The 13,876-nt window shown below is 44.8% G+C and overlaps 1 protein-coding gene across 1 annotated transcript; it reads right to left on the reverse strand.

Moving 5' to 3' along the window:
* Nucleotides 1-5,111: 5,111 nt before the first annotated feature.
* On the reverse strand, nt 5,112-5,699 carry LOC112302889 (interferon omega-1-like). The gene has a single exon (XM_053927603.1). It carries the CDS (start codon nt 5,697-5,699, stop codon nt 5,112-5,114), a length of 588 nt encoding a protein of 195 aa, XP_053783578.1.
* Nucleotides 5,700-13,876: the final 8,177 nt, after the last annotated feature.

Here is a 13,876-nt window from a genome sequence, read left to right on the forward strand (position 1 = left end):
CGACAGGCAAGCACACATTGGTGTTTGCTTCCCTCTTTCACCCTCCCTTCCTCTCTTTATAAATAAGTAAACAGTGTTTTAAAAAAATAAGTGGTAGGTAGGACATCCTTGGTAAATCAGCTCTCTAGGAACTAGACTCTGTCTTATTTTCTTGTTATCCTGGGCACCAAGCCCAGTGTGATCGCTGCTAAAGTAATTTTTACTCAAGCGGTTTCTCAGATATTTCCTATGTACTGGAAGGCATTCATGAATGACCAGGCTATGTGGCTTCATTATGGCCGTATTTTACTAGGATTATCGTAGACAATGGTAATATTTCACTCTCTAATGTTTCCACTGTCCTCATACTGGTGTCAATAACATCTACTGAGTTTTTTGCTAAAATCCCTAGCAATTTTTAAAGGTGCCTAGACTGTGGAAAGTGAACTTGCAAGAGCAGCAGCATAATGTTCAGCCTTTGCCTAGCTTTATATTAAACTCACATGTACTCCCTAATCTCTAATTTGCTCCCTGCTTTGTCACGGTAGAAAAAGAAGTAGCCTGGTGTCACATAGAGAACCGTAAGTCTAAACTCAAGCTCTCCCTGATTCACAGCTCACAGCAATCAGACGATTTACCACACTACTTTTCGGTGGATCTCTCCCGAGGTGGCAATGAATGATGTGTCATCATGCTGAGCTTTCTGGAGACCCCTCCCAAACACTGATGAAGGATCACGTGCTTCCGGGCACCTGCACACATTTCTGGGGAGAGTCGCTCCCCTCAGCTGGAGCTCCGGCACTTGGCATGTAGTAGTGGCAGCACTACTTCAGGTCAGAAGGCAAGAGTGTGGATGCTGATCCTTCAACTGCTGTGTTGCCTCCTGCCCTGCTCATTTTTCTTTATTTTCTAAGCATGGCTACATTCTCTCTTCCAGATGCTGGGCATGTGACTTTAATTACCTGCTATGGTCTGAATGTTTATGTCCCCAGAGAACTCCTATGTTGAAGTCCAAACCCCCAAAGTGATGGTGTAATGTGGTGGGGCCTTTGGAGAATACTTAGGGCCTGATAGTAAAGTCCACTGTAATAAAATAAGAGCCCTCATAAAACAGGCCTGAGATAGATCCCTCATGTTTCTGCCTTGTGAGGATACAAGCAGAAATCAGCAGTGTGTGCCAAGAAGCAGGCTCTCATCCGAACCCGACCTTCCTGATACCCTGATTTGAATTTCAGTTTCTAGAACTGTGAGCATAAAATTTCTATTCTTTATAAGCTACTTAGCCTATGCTACTTTCTTAAAGTAGTCCAAATGGACTAAGGTATGACATGACCTATTTTCTTTTTGGAACACCTCCCAGGATTTTCTAAAGTAATTAAGGAGGGAAAAATCATTTCACCCAACCTTGTCTGCTAGGTATCTATCCCAGTCCCTACAGTTCAGGAGCTCGGTCAATATTCACAAAAAGAACGATCATCATACTAGTAGGAGAATGAATAATAACAACATATACTCAGTTCATAGATATGAACTGAGAGCACAATACAGCTAAAGGTACCTTATAAATACTTCATGGTTCTACAAGAAAAGTTATAACAGAATATTGTTTGAGGTGGTATTTTAAAAATTGTTTGGTTCCAGGCATATATTCTTCAAGTATGTATTTTCAATATTTATAACATCAAAATGAGAATCATGGGTCTGATCATAAATGGAAGACTCATTCTCTCCCTTTTCATTTCAGTGATCCTCAAGTTGCTCTTAAAGACCTTGTTTTCTAAATTACTTCTCAAACGTGGTGTGGAGGCCAGTGGTTCAGAGAAGACACGCAAAAGTGACGGAGAATGAGGAACACGGTCAGAATTGAGCACCAAATGGACTAGGAGCCATTCTTTTTCACTCCTCTTCATAGAACAGGAAGAGCCTGAGGCCAAGCAGGGTGGAAAGAGCTGTAGCTCCTCTCTCCTGCTGGCCTAGCTCAGTGCTGGGCATGTGGGTGATGCTACAGTCGAACCAAGTCCACGCTGCTCATGTTTTTGGACTTCATGTGTAGACGCTACTCCAACTATGAACTTGCTTGGGAAGGAGGGAGCCTGGGGTCTGAACTGCCCTTGTAGTGCAGATGTGTGACCTGTGTTCTAGAAAATAAACCAAGTAGGGGAAGGGGCGAGGCACTAGGGGAACAGGGCAGAGTCTCTGTATGAATTCAGGGCTCCAATAGGTGTGATTTGTGGGCACTTGATCTGTCCTGACAACACAGAACCAGCCTGGGGAAGGGGGTCATGGTGTTCCCACAACTCACAAGATAGCACATAATATAGACATCGTGGGTGTTCCTAATTGCCAAAATGTTCTATACAAACCCTGTGCTATTTATTCCCTTGTTGTAGAAGGGGAGGACTTTGTGACCAAAACAAAACTTACTTTAAATTCTTTAAACACTCACCTGGTGTTCCATGTTCACACATGGTTTTATTTCAGGTTGAAATGATAACCCAATTCAGACCACCCTGGGTGACAGAGATAGAGGTTTAGCAATCCACTAGGCTTCACAGTACTTTATTTCATATCCTTCTGGTGGTTGATTTTATGTGTCCATTTGATTGGACTATGAGGTGCCCAGATACTTGTAAAGAACATTCTAAATGTGTCTAAGAGGGTGTTTTGGGGTGAGATGGACACTTAAATTGGTGGACTGGGTACAGCGGATTGCCCTCAATGATATGAGTAGCCTGGATCTAACCGGTTTTCAGGCCTGAAGAGAACAAAAAGGCTGACCCTTGAGTAACAAAATGACAAAATATAATTTAGCTCAATTCACTGCAACAAGACTTCTAGCAAAGTGGAGGACAAAGGGCCCTAGAATACAGAAAGAACGCAAGCTGGCTGCTGTGGCAGGGCCTTTAATGAGAACAGTTCATGGTGAATGGCCAACCTTCAGCTTTGCACAACCAGCCACAGCATCATTCTCTTATTTTCTTTGCCCCAGATGCCATCACTCAGTTCTGAACACTGAGGTGGGATCACACCCACGAACTCACAGGACACTGTACAGAAGATCACCAAATTCCTAGTTCTATCTGGCAAACTGAGGGATGGTAGTTTTTTTTCAATGCGCATTTCCTAGGATCAATGAAAAACAATTCAGAAACTTGAATTACCTCAATAACATTAATATTCAAGATGGTGCAGCTGGAGACTATGGCAATAATAAAAACGACATTACTGGTCACCTACCATGGTCTAGGTACAAGGCTAAACGTGCTAATTAATAATCACAGCCATCCCCCTGAACGCCCCTTTGGGTCCGTGCGTCTTAAAAACAGGGGTTTCTCAAGCACTTTCATGTGCCAGTCTCATTCTACTCACTGTGGTGCACGCAAACCTACAGAACGAGGAGATATGGTTTTTTCCATCATCCCCATTTAATAAAGAAAGAAATAAAGCCACAGGGACATTAACTTTCACCAGATCAGAGCAGCATTTTAGAAGCTAGGCATTCTGACACCGCAGTCTGGGCTCTTACCATTCTCCCACGTTCACTGTTCACAAGACCCGAAGAGGCTGCTGAGAAACTGAATGTCCTTTCTCCAGGACAGTCTTTGTGATGGTTAATATATGTGTCAGCGTGGCTAGGTCAACAAGCAGCTCTTCTGAAATTCCCTTTACAATGTAGCTGAAGGTAGAGAAGCCTAAGTGTAGCAGCCCCCGTGGTCACAGTTTATACCAGCAGAACTTCAACCTGGCCCAGGAACACGTTTGTAACTTAAATGTAGCAGACTTCACATCCATTTAATCAGAAGAGCAAGAGCCCCATGTACCAAAATTTCCCATATCTATAGTGTATCATCTACAGCACCCCATATAGAAGGGATCACAATACGTGAAAGGAGTTAGGCAATCAAAGGAAGACAGACAAGTCCAGAACAGCCAAGCTGTCCACCTTCTGCTAATCTGGTCCATGAAGAAGTAGTAGAATAGGGAAAGATAAAGAACAAAAATTTATTAAAATATTACATTGAATTTATAGAAAGGCAAACTACAAAGCATTGGCTGGGTCATCTGAGGCCAAGGTTCCAGAAATCCTCCCAAATTGATATCTCTCCCTGCTGTCTGAGAAACTCACACAACACACACACAGTAAACCTAATTCAGCTGATTGCTTCGCAGTCAGCACCTATTTCATCACGGTAACAATATATCATTCCCTCTGGGCCCCCAAATACCCATCAGGGTCCTCAGAAAACAGACCTGACTACAACTGTTTAGAAAGACAAAAAGCTTCTACTCACCATTTACTCTATGCCCCTGGCTTTGGACTCTGAGTAGGAACCTTTAAGCTGGAACCACCACCGAACCAGAGCAGGTGTGCAGGTGGGCAGTGAGGTGAGGGCACAGGGATCGCACAAGGGAGTGAATGCAAGCAGTACGGCAGGACGGGGAGGGGGTGGGAGGAAGGGCACCTGGTGCCAGGATCAGACAATAAACACGTGCATCTTTCCCACTTCACTCTACATGACTCCTCCCAGACGTTTCTGCCCACCGCTCCTTGCTGTCTCAATATAATTCAGTTAAAACTCAGACATGAGTACAGATCATATTCCATATTTTCCAGGAATCTTCTCGAGTTCACGGATTTCCAGCATTTCATGACCAGCTCTGGAACTGTTCTAGACGGCTTAATAGACAGGTACTTTTCGGAAACAAACTTATATAGAAAAATAAGTACTTACATTTTCAGACTAAAAGAAGACAAGATGTTTTCTTTTATATGAATTTAATTAAAAAGGGAAATGAAAATTAAATACATAAAAAAGTAAGTATGCTTTCTAAAGTCTAATACAAGGTAAAGGAAAATGTTGATTACATAAATACAAAATAAATGTAAGACGAAAGAATATATACATAATAAGCATACAATACACATAAATAAATAACATCAGGTGGTCACCACTCCAAAACTCATGTCCCAGGAGCTGAATTTTGTAAGACTTTCTTGTAGAACACTCCGACAAAAGATGGGCTCAGTTAATGTCAAAAATTCTGTGACTAGGGCAGAAAGAAGAGCCTTTTCCCATCACCTAAGTCCTGTGTGCAGGGGCGATCCAGCACACTCGTCAGTGACACCAGGATCAAGGTGACCGCTGGTCTCTGTCCATGTTATTTAACCTTTCTTGCAAGGTTATTATTGAAGACAAGGATCTCATGATTTCCACTCGGACGACCTCCCAGGCACAGTCACTGTATTGCTTCTCTTTCAAGTAGACACAAATGCCCTCGAAGTACCTCCTCACAGGCAGAGTAGGTCCATGGGAAGGCGGGGCAGTTCCTTCCTCTCCCTTGTCCCTCACCAAACAGGCCTCCAGGTCTTCCAGCTGCCGGTAGAGTCCCATGCGCACTTGGTTCAGGAGGGTGGTGTTCCAGGCAGCAGAGGTGTTCTCTGTGAGCAAGAGGTCCGAGATGTGCTGGAGCATCTCGTGGAGGACAGAGATGGCCTGGCCCTCCTGGACCTGGATGCCATTTACCATGGCCCGGGGGAATCTGAAGTCTTTTGTGTCATTCAGACAGGTTGAATTGGAGATTCTCTGCATTTGCCTCATAAGCACCAAGTTGTCCTTGCTGAGCTGGATGTGGTTCTGGGGTAGGTCACAGCCTAGAGATCCACTGGGGCCACAGCTGACCACCACCAGGACCAGCAGTAGAGACAGTGGAAGGGCCATGAGCACAGGAGGGGCTGCTGGCCTGGCTGAACTTGGCGTTTGGTGAACAACCTTGGACCCTAATTAGCCTGTGACCTTCTTTCTAAGCATGGCCATTAAATAGGGAGCCACAATAATTTTCATTTTCTAAACATTGCTTTACACTTTTACTTCCTTTTTTGTTTTCATTCATGAGCTCTCCATGTGGGCTAAGAAGATGTCATCATTCTACACTGTCAATTTTGACATTCTAACTTTCTCACTCAACTAGAGATGTGTCAGTCCAAATGGATACTTAACAGTCGATTGAGAAGCATCATTGTCCTAAAGTCAGAAGAGGTGAAACTACTCACACACATGCACATTCGTACATTCTTTATTACACAAATATTGCTCCTCTCTGGATTAGAGACAAAATTTGGCCTGCAATCTGGGAAGCGGTTTTGCCCTCCTTACTTTACAGGGCAGCCAGGCTCCCTCACCCTGTGGGTTTGTGTATTTTGTGAGGTGCTCACCAGGCCGTGTATGGCAAATAAGCTCTTTAGAATCAAGGCCTGAGGTTTTTTATACTTTCATTCACAGCAAAGGCTGAGATTTTCAGCGAAGGAGTTCCTGGGATGTGTCCCTTCCTTCTAGACCCATTCATGCAGGAATTCTACAGACATTGCCATTTCTTCCCACCACTTTCTCCCTGGTAGTCAGCGCTCCTCGGGCTGTGCCCGTACCCCAGCAGGGATCCTGGTCCTTCTCCCGCGCCGGTCGGTGTGGCGTTCCCCCACATCGTGGTGACTGTTTTCCCAGGCACCACCTCACTCTCGAGGGAGATATTGGCTCTAGTAATCTTTTTCCTCTGGAATGACACAGTGTCCTCAACTAGAACTCTCCTGGACTCACTCCCTGAGGGCGGGCTGACCACATCCTGGGGTCTTTGAACTGCCCTGCTGTGGAGGGGCTTGTGTCTTGCCCATCCCCCTGCAGCGTCTGTGTGAAGGACCCTGGTTCTCAGTGGTGACCTCCTCTTCCCCTGAGCCATGACCCAGGTGTGGGTCATATCCGCAGCCCTCAACGCTGATAGCCAAGTTTATTTTGTCTAAGCAAGTGGATGAATTAGTGATGCAACTGCAGTCATTTTACCGTTAGTAGATCAATAATTTTTGTGTTGTAGGTACAACTTTTCTTGTTCCCTTTTTACTTAATGACTGAACAGTTGTTATGCTTCAAACCTCTGAGCAGGGCAGAGGAGATTCAGTGAGGACGTCTCTCCGTCAAAACTTACACTACAAACACTGCTGAACTCCGTGTTTGTTCAGTCTGCGTTTTTCTATGGGGCTTTTGTTCGTCCAGCTCTGTCTCATGCTCAGAATGCGGGGCAGTGGGGTCGGGCTGCTGTGTCAGGGAGAAACACCCTCTTTCCTTTACCTGTCCGTGACATCTCAGTGTAAGTTTCACGGACAACATAGTTATTACATGTTGGTTTACTGGGCGGAGTGTGTCCTGCTCCTCTGGCCTTCCTTTGCACTTCCTCCTGAGGTTGATACAAACGAAGGGAAGAAAAAGAAAGGCAGTCGGGCTTCACCATGTTTCTCTCTGGTTTTGGAGACTTCAGATGTTTCATTTCCCATTTCAACTATCCCAGGAAGCAAAATTCAAGGTTGTTAGCAGGTGAAAATAAAAGAAATAAAATTCTGAATGTCCTAAAAGTGAAAGAAGGGAAGTGACTTTCCTGCTGACAAAAGGACACCATGTCGGCTGGCACGACTCAGGGTAGCCAATTTGGTGCCCTGCTGCTGTGGCGGGTGGGGGTGGAGGATGAAAGCCAGAATGAATTACACAAAATCAGAAGTGGGCTGCTTCTGCCAGAGAGAGGCTCAAGGAAGAGGAACCCCTGTGTCAGTGTCCAGCCTTCAGCTTTGCAAGAGCAGCCACTTCATTTTCCTTTCATTTAATCCACGTGTGGTCAGTCTGAGGAGAGAAGGGAAGAGTGACAACAACCAAGTGTCAAGAGACTGGCAACCCCAACCCATCCTGCTGGAACAGGGGCGTCTCTGGCAGCAGTATGGACACCACCCCATGCTTGAGCGCTCTCTCTAGTTCTCAAATCCACTCAGGCAATGAGAAGATTGCCTTGGAGAAACTAGAATTAAGAGTAAGACAAATGGATGATCCTCAAAATTCTGCTCTTAATATGGACAGCAATGACCATGAGATATTTGAAATGATAGCACCAACATTTATTCCATGCTAAGTATAAAGCAACCACTGTTCTAAGGTCTCTGAAATTCTTAACTCAGTCATCTCAACAATCCTATTTGCGTTACACTCTTTTATACCACTGTTTGGTGAGCAATACAAATGGGGAGGGATGAGCCATTCCAAAGGTACCAAATGTCCCAGGTCAAAAACTTAAGGACCTTGAGATAAGGACTTGTCTGGAAGGACCTGTCACAGGAAGTCAAGCAGAGAAACGGACCTGGGCCTTGTGAACCAGGTGGAGGCCTGGCGTAGAGTCCGGGAGCAGCGAACATGAGGTGCTAAAGGACTCCAAGTTCCACTTCAAATGCCAAAGGATTGCTGTCTATTGCAGGCAACAGGGGTGTGGGATGAGTCCATTGAACTGACTGACTAAATTTTTCCCAAGGAAAAATAGACAAAATGACTTTTAAATAGTTTTCAGAGAATAGATTTTTCTGCCAAGGGAACCAAGTTTACAGCTGGTACTGGAGTAATCCTTATCCCTTCCAATGCTCAGGAGGCTGCTGTGCTCGGTGTCACCCATGCTGGGGACCCTGCTTTGGCCTTGTCTCTGAGGGAAAAGTCCGTGCACGGATGTCCACTTCCATCCTCTCACCTCTGAACTCTGAAGAGGGGGGACCTGGAGAAACAGTGAACTCAGAGCTGGCCTTTCCCATTGTTCCCCGTCCTGAGCACTTGCCTGTTGCAGCCCCCACTTTCAATGTCTCCCTTCTTCTGAGTTCTCCTGCTGCTGCTCACTTTCAACTCCTTCCTGTTCCTAGAGGTGCCCTGTGTGCTTTTGGGGGGTGGGCAGGGGGATTGTGGTTGTTGTTGCTGCTGCTGTTTTTGAGCAGAGGTGAGTCCTCCAGGGATGCAGCCTCCTCCCAGTGGAATCAGATGTGAAACTGCCTAAGCAGGGGCTCGGATGAGCTTCTGGATTCCTTCCCAAGTCACATGTGCTCCAGGCTCCAGGACATCACCAAGTTTCCCTGGGAGACTGCAGTTCAGGGGTTGTTGACAGCTGCAGCCCAGGAATCAGCTGGCAGGAGGGTGGAGATGGGGCCAGGTTCACATTCCCCACTAAACTCTGGAGAACCTCTGCTGCTTCCAGCTGCTGCAGCACAGTGATCCCTCACAGGCGATCCCTGGGCACCTGCGTCCCTTATCACAACTGGGCTATAAAGGCCAGCTCCATCCACTGTAGGACCTGTGCAGGACTGTGGGGGCTTACTCCCTCCCTCTCACTCTGCGCCCCAACCCCGCTGCTGGATCCTGGAACACTTTCGCCTATAGAAGAACTCCTAGATAAGAAACCGGGTATGGCCAGAGTTATTTTCAAGGCAGGTGGCAGTATGGAACCAAAATACCACACTTTGCTATATATAAGGTGCACTTCTTGACCCAGTAGTTGAGGGGAAAATAAGGATATGCATTGTACATGGGTAGTACTACTTCCATATCTACATAAATGTCTTTACTCTTTGATACATGGTTATGCCCTAAAAGCGTAACTCCAGAAAACAATAACCATATCCAGATGAGAAATAATACCCTGGAATACAACAATCAGATTTGATTCTGAAGGGAAATAAAGAAAAAATTGAATTAAAAAATTAAAAGGAAAGTGTTTTCCTGACTCTTTGGGCCAAAGACGTGGGTGCCCCCTATGCAAGGCAAAATACCGTATTACTTTTATGCCCTGAAAATATAAGGAAGAAACAACAAAAATCATAAAGTAAAAGTGAAAAAAAAGCAGCCAAATACTGGAGAGTGTCATGACATTTGAAAGGTGTCAGGCATCACAAGGACAGAGCCAGGTGAAAAAACCAAAAATGACCTTTGTGTCCATCTCCCTCCCGCCCCTACAGGTGGTGAAGGAAGAAGTAAATAAAAGGGACAAAAATCCTTTCACGTGTTAATTACAGGCCTTTCAGTCCTCAATGGAGAGGAGCAATCAACAGATTCAGTGTGTAACCTGAGGCAAGATTGGAGAGATCCCTGCTACCTACCTGAGCATTTCACACGACACAAGCTTTCAGATAAACTCCTCCAAGTACAGTTTGGATAACCTTAATACCTCTCAGTTCCTCCCCAATAGTTAACCTCGGGCTGTCAGTTGGCAACAGTTGTATTCTCTGAAATTCCTTTAAGTAGTGCTATCTCTTTCCACTCAGTGCAGAGATGTTGGAAGGCAAGCAAGTGGAGTTATCACTGCAAGTGACAAGGAGGATTTTCTCCTTACTTATAATGTTAAGCAACGTCATCTCATGGTGGGAATGAATTTGAAAAAAGTGTCCACTTCCTTTTTAGAGAGAGTGGATGCACATTTGGATAGGAGACGTATTTCCTGATGGCCCGTGCTTCTCCACACCCAGAAATACAGACTCTAAGCTCCCAGTGGCCCACAGAACTGAAAAGGGATGCTGATCAGCCTGGAGGCCAGAAAAACATTCTGACTGTTTCTCTCCATAGACCTGCCCATTGCCCAGAGAGGACAAGCCCTGCCTGATGCCCGGTGCATTTCCTCCACTAAAATACAAAAGCTAAGGAAGTGAGCATCCACAAGTGTTGGGCTCAGTTCTTTCCAGGACAGGGTACCTTTGTAGCTCTGAAGATACCGGGGGAAAGGACCAGACTGTTTCCCACAGAACAGAAGGAAGCCTGGCTGCTCTTCCCTCACTTGGGGGTTGTCTTTGCCTGTCATGGGCAATAGGTGGCTCTCTTCCTCTGTAAATGTTCTAAGAAGTCAGTCCTGGGAGTAGAAGGTATCTGACTCCCCAATTCCTTCAGCATCAGCTATGCTTACACCATTGTAACAGGGTCATTCCTGGGTTCCAAAATTATTCTTCAGAGGAAGAAAGATAGTGTCTTATATGGGAGTTCTGAAAAACCTAGAACTTTCACCCAAGTTTGCTTCCAATAGGTGGATTTGTAATCTTTTTTTTCCCTTTTCCTTCTCTTTTATTTTTATTTTATTTTTTAAAAATATATTTATTGATTATGCTATTACAGTTGTCCCATTTCCCCCCCCCTCACTCCACGCCATCCTGCCCACCCCCTCCCTCCCACATTCCCCCCCTATAGTTCATGTCCATGGGTCATACTTATAAGTTCTTTGGCTTCTACATTTCCTACACTATTCTTACCCTCCCCTTGTCTATTTTCCACCTATCATCTATGCTACTTATTCTCTGTACCTTTCCTCCCCCTCCCCCTCCCCCTCCTCTATTGACAACCCTCCATGTGAGCTCCATCTCTATGGTTCTGTTCCTGTTTTAGTTGTTTGCCTAGTTTGCTCTTGTATTTGTTTTAGGTGTGGTCATTAATAACTGTGAATTTGCTGTCATTTTTACTGTTCCTATTATTTATCTTCTTTTTCTTAGGTAATTCCCTTTGACATTTCACATAATAAGGGCTTGGTGATGATGAACTTCTTTAACTTGACCTTATCTGAGAAGCACTTTATCTTCCCTTCCATTCTAAATGATAGCTTTGCTGGATACAGTAATCTTGGATGTAGGTCCTTGCGTTTAATCTTGGGTAATGTAATTATGATGTGCCTTGGTGTGTTCCTCCTTGGGTCCAGCTTCTTTGGGACTCTCTGAGCTTCCTGGACTTCCTGAAAGTCTATTTCCTTTGCCAGACTGGGGAAGTTCTCCTTCATTATTTGTTCAAATAAGTTTTCAATTTTTTGTTCTTCCTCTTCTCCTTCTGGCACCCCTATAATTCGGATGTTGGAACATTTCAAGGCGTCCGGGAGGTTCCTAAGCCTCTCCTCATTTTTCTGAATTCTTATTGCTTCATTCTTTTCTGGTTGGATGTTCCTTTCTTCCTTCTGTTCCACACCATTGATTTGAGTCCCAGTTTCCATCGCATCACTATTGGTTCCCTGTACATTTTCCTTTGTTTCTCTTGGCATAGGCTTCATTTTTTCATCTGGTTTTCAAACATATTCAACCAATTCTGTGAGCATATTGATAACCAGTGTTTTGAACTGTGCATCCGATAGGTTGGCTATCTCTTCCTCGCTTAGTTGTATTTTTTCTGGAGCTTTGAAGTGTTCTGTCATTTGGGCCTTTTTTTGTTTGTTTTGTCTTGGTGCGTCTGTTTCTTTAAGGGATGGAGCCTTAGGTGTTCACCGGGGCAGGGTAACGCTGGTGCCTGTGCTGTGAGGCTGTACATGGAAGGGGCCGAGAAGGAGCAATGGTGCCCACTTTACTCTCCTCCGGATTTCAATCTTTCACTCCGCTACCCACAATCAAACTGGGCCCCTCTGGTGCTGGTTCCCGAGTAGGTGGGCTTGTGCACACTCTAGGCCCCTGTGGGTCTCTCCAACAGCCTCTCCTGTGAGTCTGGGAGTCTCTCCTGCTGCCACCCCAACCCCCACGGGCATTTTCAATCAGAGGTTTGAGGCTTTATTTCCCTGAGCTGGAGCCCTGGGTTGTGTGGTCTGCTTTGCTCCCTGCCGATGTCCGGTTTATCTGTGCGCGAATGTGGGGCCGCAGGGTCTGCTAGTGGTCAGACTGCCTGCCCCTTTCATCCTACACTCCTCCAGTCTTGGTCTCGCCACCGCAACTCGACTCCTCCCTGCCCTGGTGCCCGTCTCCGCCCCTCCTAACAGTCTGGATGAATGTTTATTTTTTATTTTCTTGGTGTCGGACTTCCTTGCCATTTGATTTTCTGTCAGTTCTGGTTGTGCAAGGAGGCGCAGTGTGTCTACCTACGCCGCCATATTGGTTCTCCAAAAATCGGATTTGTACCCTTAAATGAAATTGCTGGCCTGAAGCCTCTAAGGAACAGGACACAGCAGTGGGGGTGGGGGTGGGGGTGCCTGTGAAGGGGGAGTGAAAAGGAGAGCACGCTGGGAATGTCTACCCTGGAGAGGAGGAAATGGTTGTGTAGGAATAGAAGAGTGTCATTTAGAAAAGCAGGGAGGTAAGGCCAACGTGTGCCAGGAGTTATTGATAAGAACTATAGACGAGTATGTTTCCCAGTCTCGGTGACAAACTTCTTTCCAAAGAACTACGCACGCCGCCATTCCCTAACTGAACGTCCAAGTCAGACTTCCCTTCCATGTGAATAGTGACTACGCTGAGTCTGGTTCACAACACAGCTCAGATTCTGCTTATTCTGCTGTCCTGCATCGGTCCCCAGAGGTGGGAGGTTCACTCTTCCTGTACATACCTATAGAAAAAAGAAGAAAATAGTTACCATATTTAAGTTTGTATGGTGCAATATAGCTTAAGTCTTTTAAATGTTTCAGTTTCTTTAACAGTCCAGGAATATTTCCACTTTATTTTATGTTTGAGAAAACTGGAGCCCTAGAAATTAAGTGGATTTCCCAGGATCCCACACAATTACTGGCAGAATGAACATTCATTACAGAATCTGACATTGTATAGACTGTAATAGCCAATTGAAATAATCATATTTAGAATTCCATTAAGTTTTAAAATGTGCTCTGAGCCCCAAATTAAATGCCCTTGTCTTCGTTTTATTAGTACACGCTGTTTTTTGTTTTATTTTGCTGTAATTGCCTTAGACATTGTGGAAGGGGAATTCCTTGATCTAGACTCACTTTACACCTTAGAACAAAATTCCGTCACTATTATCATCCTTATAATGTGGTTTTCATGTACCTTCAAGAGCCTGTGATTTTCAAAAATTGATGATTTATGAATTTAATGAAATACTGATTTAATAATAAGAAGAGAAATAATGTTCAGAACAGAAAAAGTTTTGGCCTGTCTATGATGTCTTAAAAGCTCAGTGATATTGTTGTAGGGACACTAAAAATTGTGATAAAGAGAGAAATTTGGTACTCAAATTATTGAAGCACATAATCTATGAAACTGTATTACCTGTGTTCTTCAGATTTAAGGTGAAAGACACATCTGATGTTAATGTGGTGAAAAGAGGGTTTGCATGCATGGTGCTCAGAGGATTAGAGAGCAATCGAGGAAGAA

The sequence above is a fragment of the Desmodus rotundus genome, chromosome 1 (assembly GCF_022682495.2).
Source record: "Desmodus rotundus isolate HL8 chromosome 1, HLdesRot8A.1, whole genome shotgun sequence".
Classification (NCBI taxonomy): Eukaryota; Metazoa; Chordata; class Mammalia; order Chiroptera; family Phyllostomidae; genus Desmodus; species Desmodus rotundus.